General features: G+C 41.0%; 1 protein-coding gene across 3 annotated transcripts in view; it reads left to right on the plus strand.

The window, feature by feature from the left end:
* Positions 1-16,045, plus strand: part of nup54 (nucleoporin 54) — a 50,619-nt gene that overhangs the window by 33,113 nt on the left and 1,461 nt on the right. For all 3 annotated transcript variants that reach the window (XM_067990238.1, XM_067990222.1, XM_067990231.1), the window contains 6 exons: positions 999-1,195; positions 1,829-1,883; positions 2,925-3,018; positions 10,233-10,340; positions 15,421-15,540; positions 15,677-15,787. In XM_067990238.1, the coding sequence (XP_067846339.1) occupies positions 999-1,195; positions 1,829-1,883; positions 2,925-3,018; positions 10,233-10,340; positions 15,421-15,540; positions 15,677-15,787 (685 nt within the window). The remainder of the gene's footprint in view (positions 1-998; positions 1,196-1,828; positions 1,884-2,924; positions 3,019-10,232; positions 10,341-15,420; positions 15,541-15,676; positions 15,788-16,045) is intronic.

Genomic DNA, 16,045 nt, shown 5'->3' on the forward strand with positions numbered 1-16,045 from the left:
TTGTTTGTGTATCTGCACCTATTAGGAATTAATTTGAAATTGTCTAAACTCATTTTACATAGGACTTGTTTCATTTAGGACCCATACAACCATCAGGAAGGAGACCTTTATCCCATCAGTCTAGGCTGGATTCAAACCTCTGTCCCAGAATTAAAAGGGTAGCGTAGCACATAGTTCCCTGGCCACAGCTGACTTTATACTTATGACAGTTGCACTGTATCTAGAGTACCAGTATAACTTGAGAGTTGAGTTTAATTGATGGTAAATAAAGGAAATGTATATAATCAAGCTATTACAATTCCGTAGTCTGTGCCAGCTTCTTCAGGCCTATGAAAGAGCATATTCAGTGCTAAACAATGACTGGATCATTATATGCATGACCATGGTGAAAGTTATGGACCTAAATATTAAAAATGTTTTTTCCCTTTCCTGCTAAACTAGTGTAAATAAACCACAATGTAGCCAATCTGAAGCTGCCCAAAGGTAACATCCTATTGATGTTTAAAAATGTAAATTATAGCAATGATCTTCCAAGTACATTCTGCTGCTAGGTCTTGCAGATTATAAATGAAAGGATTGAGACGCTTATGTAATTGCATTTTTCTGGGAAGTAGCAGTTCAACTTGATTGATCAACCTCCCAACTGATGGACTTGGTTTGTATTTGCCCATCCTCCTTTATGAATTCAAGTGTTCGACATTCCTGGTCTCAAATCTGTGGTCACCTGGGTTATGAAGCCAAAATTACCTGTATCTTTAGATGCTGTTAATTTAAATAGTTTGGAAGCCCCCCTCCAATTTTGGTGAATATGATCGATGATATTAATTCAGCACAGAGACAATTGACTGAAATAATTATACACGCAAAGCATGCAGGAGATGCCACTGGTTTGGTTAACTTATCAGTTCAGATGAATGGTGTTTGTAATTGAAGCCACATTTGGCACTGTCGTAGAGGAAAATTGGATGTAAAGACCATTTTTATTTGTTGCCTTTCAGAACAGAGATGGTGATCTATGTTGTTGAACGTTTTCCGAATGGAAACTCCAGAAGAGTTCCAGCAACAAACCTCTACAGTCTGCTGGAACAGAATATTGTGAAGAGTCACCTGATGCAATTAGGAGTGGTTGTCGCCTTGCCCAGGACCGAACTTTCTCCAGCTCAGATGAAACAGCTGCTGCAGAACCCTCCTGCTGGTATGTAGTGAAACTTTAGTGTTGTATAAAACAATTACCTGAATATAGAAATGAACAGATAATGTGGCTCAATAGCTTCTACACTAGAACACTGGATTCAAAACCTACAATACACAAGATAAAATCATAGTGTTAACAGACTGACACACTTGGACTTTTCCCCCCTAGAGGACAATTTCTGTAAGTCTCATCCTGGTAATTTGGGAAGGAATGGGAAGATGAGACTACTTAAGGATGTTGGCATCTTCTTGCACCACTTGGGTACATTGTGGCATTTTGATTAGGGAGCAGCATTAATGCCATCCATGGAAATGTCTGATTGCGAAAGCTTATTATGCAAATCAGTACTACTAAAAATGTAGGTTTATGAAAGTTCTATGTTTCATTCTCAGTTTTACCTCTATATAATAAAAGGTATGTTAATATTTTTTAACTCGTTTGATTTTTATTAAATGTCAACAATATTACTCTGAGCTGTGATTGAGAGCTGATGGAAGGTTGATTAAATGAAGTTACTTTAAGTGACTCACAGTATGATGTTGCAGAAATACAGCGGTGTTGCTCACTTTATCTGTCCCAACAAACAACTCTAGGAGTGAATATTACAATTAGTGGTGGCATTTTCTATTACAGGTGTTGATCCGATAATTTGGGAACAGGCTAAAGTTGACAATCCCGATCCTGAAAAGTAGGTTTCCTATCTCCTTCCCATAAGCCCCATGCATGACTAGTGGAAACAGTTAAATCAAGATGTTTTTTGCTTTTGTTTAAATAATGTGTTTTTGTGTGTATAGATACATGATTTGTACAAAATTTTAAGTGTGTTGTGTGCAAACATTGAATGTGTCCATCTGAAATTCCTCTCTGCTTTGTTTTAGCAATGGAGGTAACCTGTTTAAAACAAATAGTCTCGTAGGGGAGGGAGGAATTTGAGATGAATGCATTAAGCAGTCGCACATTAATCTCTTATGGTATAATGTCAAGGCCTCAGTTCTTTTGATGTTAACACATTACTGCAGTCAGGGAAAGGGTGATGACTTTGTGGTTTTGATGTTTCAGTTCTAAAAGAGGCAAAATGTTTTGTGTTGAGAATAAACTACGATTGGACCCTTTAAGGATGATCTATAAATTCTTTTTAACGTTTATGTAATTTCATGTCAGTTACCCCACAGCGATGGAGCTCCCAAGCTTATTAAATGAACTGTATCATGGGACTTTCTGGTTTAGTTCAAGAGATATTTACAGTTTTATTTGACAATTTTTTGATGTTTCAAATACGTAAACTAATTACAAACAGATATGGCTTTTTTTTCCTCACTACACTTTATATTAAAGAGTAGCACCAGTGACTATTCCGTTATCAATGCACTTGAACTAAATAGTTCACACACTTTTAAGCACCAATCAGCCTTGAAGTGATTTACTGCACCATATGCTTTGGACCATTCTAATTTCTTAGTGTGCGTAGTCATTCAAGTTTTATAGTTTTCAAACTGTTGAGTCTTAGTTAGCTTTGTATAACAAAATATTTGATGTTAGCAATTCTTTTTTCTCATTTTACAGAATTTTAATTTTGGCTCATTTAATGGTGTGTAGAAAACTACAGAGAGCTCCTTTTGTGTTGTTTGTTTTACAAAAAGCTGAAAACTCTTTTCAAAAGATTAGTATAAATGACATGTTGAACTAGATTTCTAACTATTCTCTTTCTCTTTCCCTCTCTTCCTCCAAGACTGATACCAGTGCCCATGGTTGGTTTTAAGGAATTGCTGAGGAGGCTTAAGTTCCAGGACCAGATGACAAAACAGCATCAAAGCAGACTGGATGTGAGTTGGGATTCCAGCTTGAAAAGCCATTTTTAGGCCTTAAGTGTCATCAAAGCCCCTGTTCTAGATCATGTCTTACACTTGTACTATTTACGTAAAAATTTTGCAACAAGCAAAAGCTAAGTTTATTGGTTATGGTTCTGGAGTGAGTTGTTCATGATGCTTTGAAAAGTGATTCGGTCCAGAACAAACTCTTGAGCATCCATTATTTCTGTCACAGAACTCTTTTTGATTCTGAAAAAAGTCGGAATGTGATTGTGTCTCATTATACTGTGTTCATTATTTTTGAACATTGTCCCATTGAACATGCTTGAAAACAGAAAAGTGCGAGTACTTCAAATTATCTCAAATTCATTTCTTTAAAAAACTGAGTTTTATTGACAGTGGAGAGGTGCAACTCATTGAGGTACCAGTTGGTGGCTTCGCTGCAGTTGAGAATGCTGTTTAAATCTGCTACGTCTTGATTTGTTGACGTCCACTGCCTGCCAGCCAGTGAAAGTAAATCAGAGAGTTGTGCTCAGATCGTTGTTATGTTCCTGATAGCCACCTTAAATCTGTGTCCTCTGGTTACTGGCCCTTAGAATCATAGAAAGGTTACGGCACGGAAGGAGACCCTTCGGCCCATCGTGGCAAATGCAAGAGCAGTCCAGCTAGTCCCACTCCCCGCCCTATTCCCGTAGCACTGCAAATTTTTTACTTTCAAGTACTTATTCATTTCCCTTTTGAAGGCCATGGTTGAATCTGCCTCCACTAGCCCCTCGGGCAGTGCATTTCAGATCACAACCACTCGCTGTGTTTTTAAAAAAAAGTTTTTCCTCCAAATCGCCTTTGGTTCTTTTACTAATCTCCTTAAATCTATGTCCTCTGGTTCTTGACCCTTCCGCCAATGGAAACAATTTCTCTCTATCTACTCTGTCTAGACCCTTCATGATTTTGAATACCTCTATCAGATCTCCTCGCAACCTTCTCTGTTCCAAGGAAAACAACCCCACCTTCCCCAGTCTATCCACGTAACTAAAGTCCCTCCTCCCTGGAATCATTCTAGTAAATCTCTTCTGCACCCTCTCTAAGGCCTTCACATCTTTCCTGACGTGCGGTGCCCAGAACTGGACACAATACTCCAGTTGTGGCCAAACCAGTGTTTTATAAAGGTTCATCATGACTTTTGTACTCTGTACCTCTGTTTATAAAGCCTAGGATCCCGTATGCTTTTTTAACCGCTTTATCAACCTGCCCAGCCACCTTCAACGATTTGTGCACATATACCCCTAGATCTCTCTGTTTCTGTATCCCTTTTAGAATTGTGCCCTCTAGTTTCTATTGCCTCTCCTCTTTCTATCAAAATGTATCACTTCGCATTTTTCTGCATTAAATTTCATCTGCCATGTGTCCGGCCATGCCACCAGCCTGTCTATATCCTCTTGAAGTCTATCACTATCCTCACTGTTCACTACCCTTCCAAGTTTCGTGTCATCTGCAGATTTTGAAATTGTGCCCTGTATACCCAAGTCCAAGTCATTTATTTCAAGAAAAGCAGTGGTCCCAGCACCGACCCCTGGTGAACACCACTGTACTCCGAAAAACAACTGTTTCCTGTCAGTTAGCCAATTCTGTATCCATGTTGCTAATGCCCCCTTTATTCCATGGGCCGCAATCTTGATGATAAGCCTACCGTGCGGCACTTTATCAAACGCCTTTTGAAAGTCCATATACACCACATCAACTGCATTGACCTCATCTCCCCTCTCTGTTCCCTCATCAAAAAACTCTATCAAGTTAGTTAAACACAATTTGCCTTTAAACAAATCCATGCTGGCTTTCCCTAATCAATCCACACTCGTCCAAGTGACTGTTAATTCTGTCCCGGATTATCATTTCTAATTTTTCCCCACCACAGAGGTTAAATTGACTGGCCTATAGTTGCTGGGTTTATCCTTGCACCCTTTTTTGAACAAGGGTGTAACATTTGCAATTCTCCAGTCCTCTGGCACCACTTCCTTATCTAAGAATGTTTGAAAGATTATGCCCAGTACCTCCACAATTTCCACCCTTATTTCCCTCAACAACCTAGGATGCATCCCATCTGTACAGGGTGATTTATCTACTTTAAGTATAGCCAGCCTTTCTAGTACCTCCTCTTTATGAATTTTTAGCCCCTCCAGTATCTCAACTGTATCTTCCTTTACTGAGTCTCTGGCAGCATAGAAACATAGAAAATAGGAGCAGGAGTAGGCCATTCGGCCCTTCGAGCCTGCTCCGCCATTCATTGTGATCATGGCTGGTCCTCTATCTCAATACCATATTCCCACTCTCTCCCCATACCCCTTGATGCCTTTTGTGTCTAGAAATCTATCTATCTCCTTCTTAAATATATTCAGTGACTGGCCTCCACAGCCTTCTGTGGTAGAGAATTCCACAGGTTCACCACCCTCTGAGTGAAGAAATTTATCCTCATCTCAGTCCTAAATGTCCTACCCTGTATCCTGAGGCTGTGACCCCTTGTTCTGGATCCCCCCAGCCAGGGGAAACATCTTCCTTTCATCCAGTCTGTCCAGCCCTGTCAGAATTTTATATGTTTCAATGAGATCCCCTCTCATTCTTCTAAACTCGAGTGAATAAAGGCCGAGTCGACCCAATCTCTCCTCTTACGACGGTCCTGCCATCCCAGGAATCAGTATAGTGAACCTTCGCTGCACTCCCTCTGTGGAAAGTATATCTTTTCTTAGGTAAGGAGACCAAAACTGCGCACCATACTCCAGGTGTGGTCTCACCAAGTCCCTGTATAACTGCTCCTGTATTCAAATCCTCTTGCAATGAAGGCCAACATACCATTTGCCTTCCTAACTGCTTGCTGCACCTGCATGTTTGCTTTCAGTGACTGGTGTACAAGGACACCCAGGTCCGTTTTGTAAAGCAACATTTCCCAATCTATAACCATTTAAATAATACGCTGCCTTTCTGTTTTTCCTTCCGAAGTGGATAACTTCACATTTATCCACATTATACTGCATCTGCCATGTATTTGCCCAATCACTCAACTTGTCTAAATCGCCTTGAAATCTCTTTGCATCCTCATCACAATTCACGATCCCACCTAGTTTCGTGTCGTCAGCAAACTTGGAAATATTACATTTGGTTCCCTCATCCAATTCATTGATATATATTGTGAATGGCTGGGGCCCAAGCACCAATCCCTGCGGTACCCCACTAGTCACCGCCTGCCACCTCGGAAAAGACCCATTTATTCCTACTCTCTGTTTCCTATCTGTTAACCAATTTTCAATCCATGCCAGTATATTACCGCCAATCCCATGTGCTTTAATTTTGCACACTAACCTCTTATGTGGGACTTTATCAAAGGCCTTCTTAAAATCCAAATAAACCATATCCACTGGTTCTCCCTTATCTATTCTACCAGTTACATCCTCAAAATATTCCAGTAGGTTTGTCAAACATGATTTCCCTTTCATAAATCCATGTTGACGTTGTCTAATCCTGTTGCTATTTTCTAAGTGTCCTGTTATCACATCCTTTATAATAGACTCTAGCATTTTCCCTACTACTGATGTTAGGCTAACCGGTCTGTAGTTCCCTGCTTTCTCTCTCCCTTTTTTAAATAGTGGGGTTACGTTTGCCACCCTCCAATCTGAAGGAACTGTTCCATAATCTATAGAATTTTGGAAGATGACAACCAATGCATCCACTATTTCCATGGCTACCTCTTTTAGTACTCTGGGATGCAGATTATCAGACCCTAGGGATTTATCAGCTTTCAGTCCCATTAATTTCTCCAGCACTTTTTTTACTAATACTAATTTCCTTTAATTCCTCCTTCTCACTAGTCCCTTGGTTCCCTTGCATTTCTTGGTTCCCTTGCATTTCTGTGTCCTCTTCCATGAAGACAGAACCAAAGTACTTGTTTAATTGCTCTGCCATTTCCTTGTTCCCCATTATAAATTCTCTCGTTTCTGACTGTAAGGGACCTACATTTGTCTTCACTAATCTTTTTCTTTTTACATACTTGTAGAAGCTTTTACAGTCCACTTTTATGTACCTTGCAAGTTTACTCTCATAATCTATTTTTCTCCTCTTAATCAATCTCTTGGTCCTTTTTTGCTGAATTCTAAACTGCTCCCAATCCTCAGGCTTGCTACTTTTTCTGGCAACTTTATATGACTCCTCTTTGGATTTAGTACTATCCTTAATTTCTTTTGTTAGCCATTGTTGGGCTGCATTTCCTTTTGTGTTTTTGCACCAGAAAGGAATGTATAATTGTTGCAATTCATGCATTTGTTTCTTAAACGTTAGCCATTGCCTATCCACCATTCATGCCTTTTAATGAAGCTTCCCAATCTATCATAGCCAACTCACTCCTCATACCTTCGTAGTTTCCTTTGTTTAGATTTAGGACCCTAGTTTTGGATTGGACTACTTCACTTTCCATCTTAAGGAAGAATTCTGTCATGTTATGGTCACTCTTCCCTAAAGGACCCCGCACAACAAGATTATTAATTAACCCCTTCTCATTGCACAATAACCAATCTAGGATAGCCTGTTCCCTGGTTGGCTCAATGTACTGGTCTAAAAAACCATCTTGTACACACTCCAGGAATTCATCCTCCACAGTATTATTACTAATTTGGTTTGGCCAGTCTATATGTAGATTAAAGTCACCCATGATTACTGTAGTACCCTTATTACATTCATCTCTAATTTCCTGTTTGATGCCGTCCCCTCCATTATCACTACTGTTTGTAGGCCTATAGACAACTCCCACCAGTGTTTTCTGCCCCTTAGTGCTTCTTAACTCCACCCAGACTGATTCTACACCTTGATTTTCTGAGCCAATATCTTTTCTCACTATTGCTCTGATTTCATCCTTTACTAACAACGCCACCCCACCTCCTTTTTCCTTTTTGCCTGTCCTTCCTAAATATAGAACACCCTTGGATATTCAGCTCCCAGCCTTGGTCACCCTGCAGCCATGTCTCTGTTATTGGAATTTATATCATATCCGTTTATATCTATTTGCACTGTTAATTCGTCTATCTTATTACAAATACTTCGTGCATTCAGATATAGTGCCTTTAGATTTGTCTTTTTAACATTTTTAGACATCTTAACATTTTTTTGTACTATGGCCCTATTTGTCTTACCATTTTTTCTTACCTGGACCCTATTTGTTAGTGCACTCTTTTGTTTGTACGCTCTGTCCCTTCCTGACACAATCTGGTTATCCTTACCCCAATCACTTTCCTGCACTGCTTCTTTGTCTTTTCACTTTAGCATTCTAGATTTCTGTCCTTGATAAAGACGGATGCAAAGTACTCATATTTAATACCTCGGCCATCCCCTCTGCCTCCGTGAGTGGATCTCCTTTATGGTCCCTAATCGGCCCCACCCCTCCTCTTACTACCCGTTTACTATTTATATGCCGATAGAAGACTTTTGGATTCCATTTTATGTTGGCCGCCAGTCTATTCTCATACTCTCTCTTTGCCCCTCTTATTTCCTTTTTCACTTCCCCTCCGAACATTTCTATATTCTGCCTGGTTCTCACTTGTGTTATCAACCTGATACCTGTCATAGACCCCTTTTTCATCTCTATCTCTATTGTCATCCATGGAACTCCGGCTTTAGTTTTGATCTCCTCCTTAAAGGCCGCCCACTGTTCAGTTACAGTTCTGCCTGCCAATCTTTGATTCCAGTTTACCCGGGCCAGATCTGTTCTCATCCCACTGAAATTGGCCCTCCTCCAATTGAGTATTTTTACTTTAGAGTGGTCCATGTCCTTTTCCATAGCTATTCTAATCCTTATGATACTATGTTCTTACTCCCTTCTGCCACTGGAAACAGTTTCTCTGTATTTACTCTCAAAACCATTCCTGATTTCGAACACCATTGTCAAAACCATTCATGATTTTGAACACCTCCATCAAATCTGCCCTTAACCTTCTCTGTTATAAGGAGAACAACCTCAGCTTCTCCAGTCTCTCCACATAACTGAAGTCCCTCATCCCTGGCACCAGTCTAGTAAATCTCTTCTGCACCCTCTCTAAGGCCTTGACATCTTTCCTAAAGTGTGGTGCTCAGAATTGAACACAGTACACCAGCTGAGGCCTAACCAGTGTTTTATAAAGGTTTAGTGTGACTTCCTTGCTTTTATGCCTCTATTACTAAAGCCCAGGATCCCATCTGCTTTTTTAACAGCCTTCTCAACTTGTCCTGCCATCTTCAAAAATTTATGTATGTGCACCTCCATGTTTCTCTGCTCCTGCACCCCCTCTGTTCCAGCACAATCCTGATCTGTAATGTTTAATTCCAGTGTTAGCCTTGCAGGTAGCTGGCATTGATTTTTATTTGTATACTTGCTGATGTCCTAGGGTGTTGCTCATAGGTGGTGTGGCGTCTGGAGCACATTTGTAATATTTAGCTGCTAACCTGGCCTGTACGTTTAAGATCTTTGCTCGGCTACTCCCTGTAGGAAATGGTCGAAATAGGCCCCAACGTCAACTAGATTCTAATTGTTGGAGGTTTCTTTACATTGGTAGCTATTTGGCTCCTATTCTTGAAGGTCAGAAAAAACAGGATATAATAGGCTCTCCTTTTTCCTTTTTGTTCCCTCCTCCCAAACCTTTCCTAACCTGAGTGACTGGCCAGTCTGGCCTCTACAAATCCCGTGCAGAGCACTCCTAGTTTGGTTTCACAAGATAGATTTGGATGAAGAGTACCCTTCAGTTCGTTTGATCTCATCTTTCCAAATTACTAACCCTACTGTCTTCCCATCTCAGTGTCTAGTTTTTTAAACAAGTCCAGTGTCCTGGCACCAACCACTCTTTGTGATAACCTGTTCCTTCTATTGATCACAATCTTTCTAAAGAATCACTTCCTCGCTGTACTTTGTTTTGATTGCTCTGTTATGATTTTTTGTTTTACACAAGATCTGACAGATGCTCTCAAAACTCTTATGAATACAGATTGATGCGATAAAACAAAAGTGGAACACATGTACACCTTTCACTTACTGGACAGTTGTGAGCAATGGAGAGATTAGAATTTGCAGGCGTGTCCTGCAAGCTCTTGATTTCTGTTCACACAATTCATCAGATACAGCAATTGTAAAGATTGAGTTTCATAACTGACATTTTTTTCCTTGACTTATTTGTAAAATCCAAAAAAGCAGCCACATGGTGTGTTTTCCCCACCCCACACAGATTATATCTGAAGATGTAAATGAACTGCAGAAGAACCAGGCCACGACTGTAGCAAAAATAGCCCAGTACAAGAGAAAACTGATGGACCAGGCTCATAAAGTCTTGCAGGTAATTTAATGCTTTTTGTTGCCATCTGTGTGTACAAACTTAAAACATTTAAAAAATGTACATTTTTGTGGCCATCAGGGTGTGTGCGAATTCTGATATTTAGTGTCGGTGTGGAGTTCTCTCGGGTCAGGCATTGCAGAATAAAGCTCCTCTGCTGTACCCCAGCCCAAATGCCTTGCCTCCCTCCTCAGATGAGCATTCCCAAAGTGACTCTTTATCTCCCCATTTCCTGCGCCAACCATCATTGCTTCTTTGAGTGAAATTGCAGTTGGTGTTGAATAGGGAGAAGTTTTGTGCAGTGGATGAATGCCCATTAAGAACTGGAGTGAGACTGCCCAAACCGATTTTGTGTCTGACCCTTGAGGGGAGCAGCATCAATTTTCACCTCGTGAGTAAGGTAGATAAATCTCCGGGACCTGATGAAATGTATCCCAGGACGTTATGGGAGGTTAGGGAGGAAATTGCGGGTCCCCTAGCAGAGATATTTGAATCATCGACAGCTACAGGTGAGGTGCCTGAAGATTGGAGGGTAGCAAATGTTGTGCCTTTGTTTAAGAAGGGCGGCAGGGAAAAGCCTGGGAACTACAGACCGGTGAGCCTGACATCTGTAGTGGGTAAGTTGTTAGAGGGTATTCTGAGAGACAGGATCTACAGGCATTTGGAGAGGCAGGGACTGATTAGGAACAGTCAGCTTGGTTTTGTGAGAGGAAAATCATGTCTCACGAATTTGATTGAGTTTTTTGAAGGGGTAACCAAGAAGATAGATGAGGGCTGTGCAGTAGACGTGGTCTACATGGACTTCAGCAAAGCCTTTGACAAGGTACCACATGGTAGGTTGTTACATAAGGTTAAATCTCACGGGATCCAAGGTGAGGTAGCCAATTGGATACAACATTGGCTTGACGACAGAAGACAGAGGGTGGTTGTAGAGGGTTGTTTTTCAAACTGGAGGCCTGTGACCAGCGGTGTGCCTCAGGGATCGGTGCTGGGTCCGCTGTTATTTGTTATTTATATTAATGATTTGGATGAGAATTTAGGAGGCATGGTTAGTAAGTTTGCAGATGACACCAAGATTGGTGGCATTGTGGACAGTGAAGAAGGTTATCTAGGATTGCAACGGGATCTTGATAAATTGGGCCAGTGGGCCAATGAATGGCAGATGGAGTTTAATTTAGATAAATGTGAGGTGATGCATTTTGGTAGATCGAATCGGGCCAGGACCTACTCCGTTAATGGTAGGGCGTTGGGGAGAGTTACAGAACAAAGAGATCTAGGCGTACAGGTCCATAGCTCCTTGAAAGTGGAGTCACAGGTGGATAGGGTGGTGAAGAAGGCATTCAGCATGCTTGGTTTCATTGGTCAGAACATTGAATACAGGAGTTGGGATGTCTTGTTGAAGTTGTACAAGACATTAGTAAGGCCACACTTGGAATATTGTGCACAGTTCTGGTCACCCTATTATAGAAAGGATATTATTAAACTAGAAAGAGTGCAGAAAAGATTTACTAGGATGCTGCCGGGACTTGATGGTTTGACTTATAGGGAGAGGTTGGATAGACTGAGACTTTTTTCCCTGGAGAGTAGGAGGTTTGGGGGTGATCTTATAGAAATCTATAAAATAATGAGGGGCATAGATAAGGTAGATAGTCAAAATCTTTTCCTAAAGGTAGGGGAGTCTATAACGAGGGGGCATAGATTTAAGGTGAGAGGGGAGAGATACAAAAGGGTCCAGAGGGACAATTTTTTCACTCAAAGGGTGGTGAGTGTCTGGAACGAGCTGCCAGAGGCAGTAGTAGAGGTGGGTACAATTTTGTCTTTTAAAAAGCATTTGGACAGTTACATGGGTCAGATGGGTAAAGAGGGATATGGGCCAAGTGCAAGCAATTGGGACTAGCTTAGTGGTATAAACTGGGCGACATGGACATGTTGGGCCGAAGGGCCTGTTTCCATGTTGTAAACTTCTATGATTCTATAAGTATCACTGGACTTGAACTCCAGTGCCAAAGGTGAAAGGGCAGTATCTAAACCACTGCATAACTAAGTTTGCATCCCCTTCCCTGTGTGCTTAATCTTATGATTTCATTGTTCCCTCCTCCCAAACCTTTCCTAACCTGAGTGACTGGCCAGTCTGGCCTCTACAAATCCTGTGCAGAGCACTCCTAGTTTGGTTTCACGAGATAGGTTTGGATGAAGAGTACCCTTCAGTTCGTTGGATCTCATCTTTCCAGCATACTAACCCTACTGTCTTCCCATCACTACATCTAGTTTTTAAATGAGTCCAGTGTCCTGGCACCACTCTTTCTGATAACCTGTTCCTTCTGTTGATCACAGTCTTTCTAAAGAAATACTTCCTCACTTCTCTCCTAAATTTGCCCTTCACAATCCCATCTTGTCTTGCTATCCTGACTTATGGAAAAGTATTGTTTCAGGTTCACTTTGGCTATCCCGTTAAGCGTCTTATAACTGGATTAAATCCTCTTTCATGTGTCACTTTCCAAGCCTGGAGAGCCTTAGGCTATTAAGTCGTTTGTCACGGCTCTTCCCTAAGACAGTTGAGACTCACCCTCTGCTCTCTTCTCTGCACTGCCTTTGGTCCTGGAGGGATGAGGGGGCTCAATTTGTAGTGTAAGTAGGTCAGCTCTCTTCAGAACAGCACCTCACCTCGTGAGCAGTCCAGTCCAGATCAGCAATTTGAAGGCCATATGAAGCCTGGCTGTAAATGTTAGCAGAGGATTAAATTCAGATCAAGTCTCTGACAAACGGCAAAATAAAAAAGAAATGCTGGAAATATACAGCAGGTCATTCAGCAACTCTAAAGAGAAAAGACAGGTTATGACAGTTCAGGAGTGTAATCTTTCATCAGACCTCAGCTGTCTTCTCTACAGATGCTGACTGACCTGTATATTTACAACATTTTCTGTTTTTATTTCTGACAAATGATTCACAGCTTTGTCACTGGTCATTAATATCTCCATACCAGTACAGCTTGGTATAAGAATGTTGCAGTTGAGATTTTAATAGAACTTCCATCTTGTACCCAATAATTGCACACACCTTTATTTTAGGTAAGGACTTGCACAACACCAGGTTGTAGTCCAACAGTTTTATTTTAAATCACAAGCTTTCGGAGCTTACCTCCTTCGTCAGGTGAGTGAAGGGTTCTAAAAACGCATAGCATATATAGTCAGAGAACAATGCCTGGTGATCACAGATAATCTTTCCAACTGCCCCCTATCACATCTCGGCTGGGAGACGATCACAGCAATCAGAGGTGTCGTTGGTGTTCAGACAGGTTAGCCACGGAAAACATTACATCCCAGTATACTGAATACACAATGGGTCAGATTACAAAGACAGAGAGAGAAAGAGACCCGAAAGGCAGAGAGAGAGAATGTCCAGTTGTATTAAAAAGATAACTTTTTTTTTCCGCTGGTGGGGTTACGTGTAGCGTGACATGAGCCCAAGATCCCAGTTGAGGCCGTCCTCATGGGTGCGGAACTTGGCTATCAATTTCTGCTTGACAATTTTGCGTTGTCGTGTGTCTCGAAGGCCGCCTTGGAGAACGCTTACCCGAAGATCGGAGGCTGAATGTCCTTGACTGCTGAAGTGTTCCCTGACTGGGAGGGAACCCTCCTGTCTGGCAATTGTTGTGCGGTGTCCGTTCATCCGTTGTCGCAGTGTCTGCATGGTCTCGCCAATGTACCATGTTCCTGTTTATTTCTCTTTTTGTGGGGATATTTGTACAGTGGTAATTTATTTAGCAGATTGTGTTCAGAATTTAATTTTGGAGCCTCACAGGTTTGTAACAAAAATTCTGGTATGTGATGTATGAGGACGTGTGCCAGCACAGATAGAAAATTGTTTGTCGGAAAGAAAACAGAGGGTTAGGATTATTCAGTGTTGCTCGAATTGAAAAAATATGGAATCCCAGAGGACAATTCTGTGTCTACTTTTGTATATTAATGATTTGGACTTGGGCTCAGAGAGTACGATATCGAACGTTAGTGACAAAAAAGGAGGTTTGGCAAACAGCGAGGAGGACTGTAAAAGACCCCAGGAGGAAATAGACAGGTAAGCAGAATGGGCAGAAATAGTTTCATGTGGAGAAGTTTGTCACGGCTCTTCCCTAAGACAGTTGAGACTCACCCTCTGCTCTCTTCTCCGCACTGCCTTTGGTCCTGGAGGGATGAGGGGGCTCAATTTGTAGTGTAAGTTGGTCAGCTCTCTTCAGAACAGCACCTCACCTTGTGAGCAGTCCAGTCCAGATCAGCAATTTGAAGGCCATATGAAGCCTGGCTGTAAATGTTAGCAGAGGATTGGGAGAAAAATACTCAGTGGAAAGATGCTGAAGGGTGTGGATGAACAGAAAGACCCAGGGTTCAAATACGTGATTCCTTGAAAGTGTGAGCGCAGATAGATAAAAATATTAACAAGACCAAAAACAATTTGGGTTTTATACACTCAAGGGCATAGAGTACAAGAACAAAGAGATAATAAATTTGCGCAAGTCAATGGTTAAGCCACAGTTAGCTCTGGAGTGAGCAATTGTTATAGGGAGAGATAAGATACTGGGACTATTTTTACTGAAGCAGTGAAGGCTAAGAGGAGATTTAATAGAAGTTTCTAAATTATGAAGATTTTGGTAGAGTGAATAGGGAAATACTGTTTTCTTTGGTTTGGGAGTTAGTGATTAGGGATCATCAATTTAAAATTGTTACTAAGAGGGATACTGGGAGAAATTTCTTTATGCAGTAGATTTTTGGAGCACGGGGTAGTTGAGGCAGGGACCATTGCATCTTTTAAAGGAAAATTGGATAAACAGAGGAAGATACAGGGTGATGGGGAGAGAACGGGGCAGCAGGAAATTAGGACTTTATAAATATTCCAATGAACTGAGAGAAATAAACAGTCATCTAAAACTGAGGTTTTGAATTGGCCTAGCAAAGAGCCAATATAGACATAATGGCCTGAGTGCTGGAAACTTGAGTATTTTCATAGGTCTTGAATGGACAGAAGTCTACATGTGCGACTTGCAAAGGATAATCAATTCTCAAGTTCCTAACTAATTTTCTCTCTTCAGGTTTTAATAAAGCAAGAGATCCAGAGGAAAGCTGGTTATGCTATTCAGGCGGAAGAAGAGCAGCTTCGTGTGCAGTTAGATACTATCCAGTGTGAACTAAATGCGCCAACCCAGTTTAAGGTAAAAAATACTTACTAGAATTTAGTGCAATATACCCAGAACAGTTTGCCTTGAGCACTTCCAACCGGATTAAGGAGGTTGCTAAGAAATGTAAATCAAAAAGGCAGCATGTTGCAATGATGGTGTTTATGTGCAGGGCCGTCTGAATGAACTGATGTCTCAGATAAGGATGCAGAATCATGTCGGAGCTGTCAGATCAGAGGAGAGATACAATGTGGATGGAGATCTCTTGGGAGAAATCAAGCAGGTATAAAAGCTACAACTTTTTCTCAATTTGCAGGAACAAATTCCATTGAAAAAAAATATACAGAAGTTTGAATATGAATGATTATTGCTCAGATTAGTTCTTGACACTGCAGAATCTTAGTCCTTTATATTTCATGTCATCTTAGAAAGTAAAATTACAGTTTTAAGCAATGTTGCATCAAAAACAACAGTTTCAACCAGACAGCATTATACCAATGTGAAGAATTTTGACATTTTAATTTGTTTTCTTCCATTCTAC

Source organism: Heptranchias perlo, chromosome 1 (assembly GCF_035084215.1).
Source record: "Heptranchias perlo isolate sHepPer1 chromosome 1, sHepPer1.hap1, whole genome shotgun sequence".
NCBI classification, from domain to species: Eukaryota; Metazoa; Chordata; class Chondrichthyes; order Hexanchiformes; family Hexanchidae; genus Heptranchias; species Heptranchias perlo.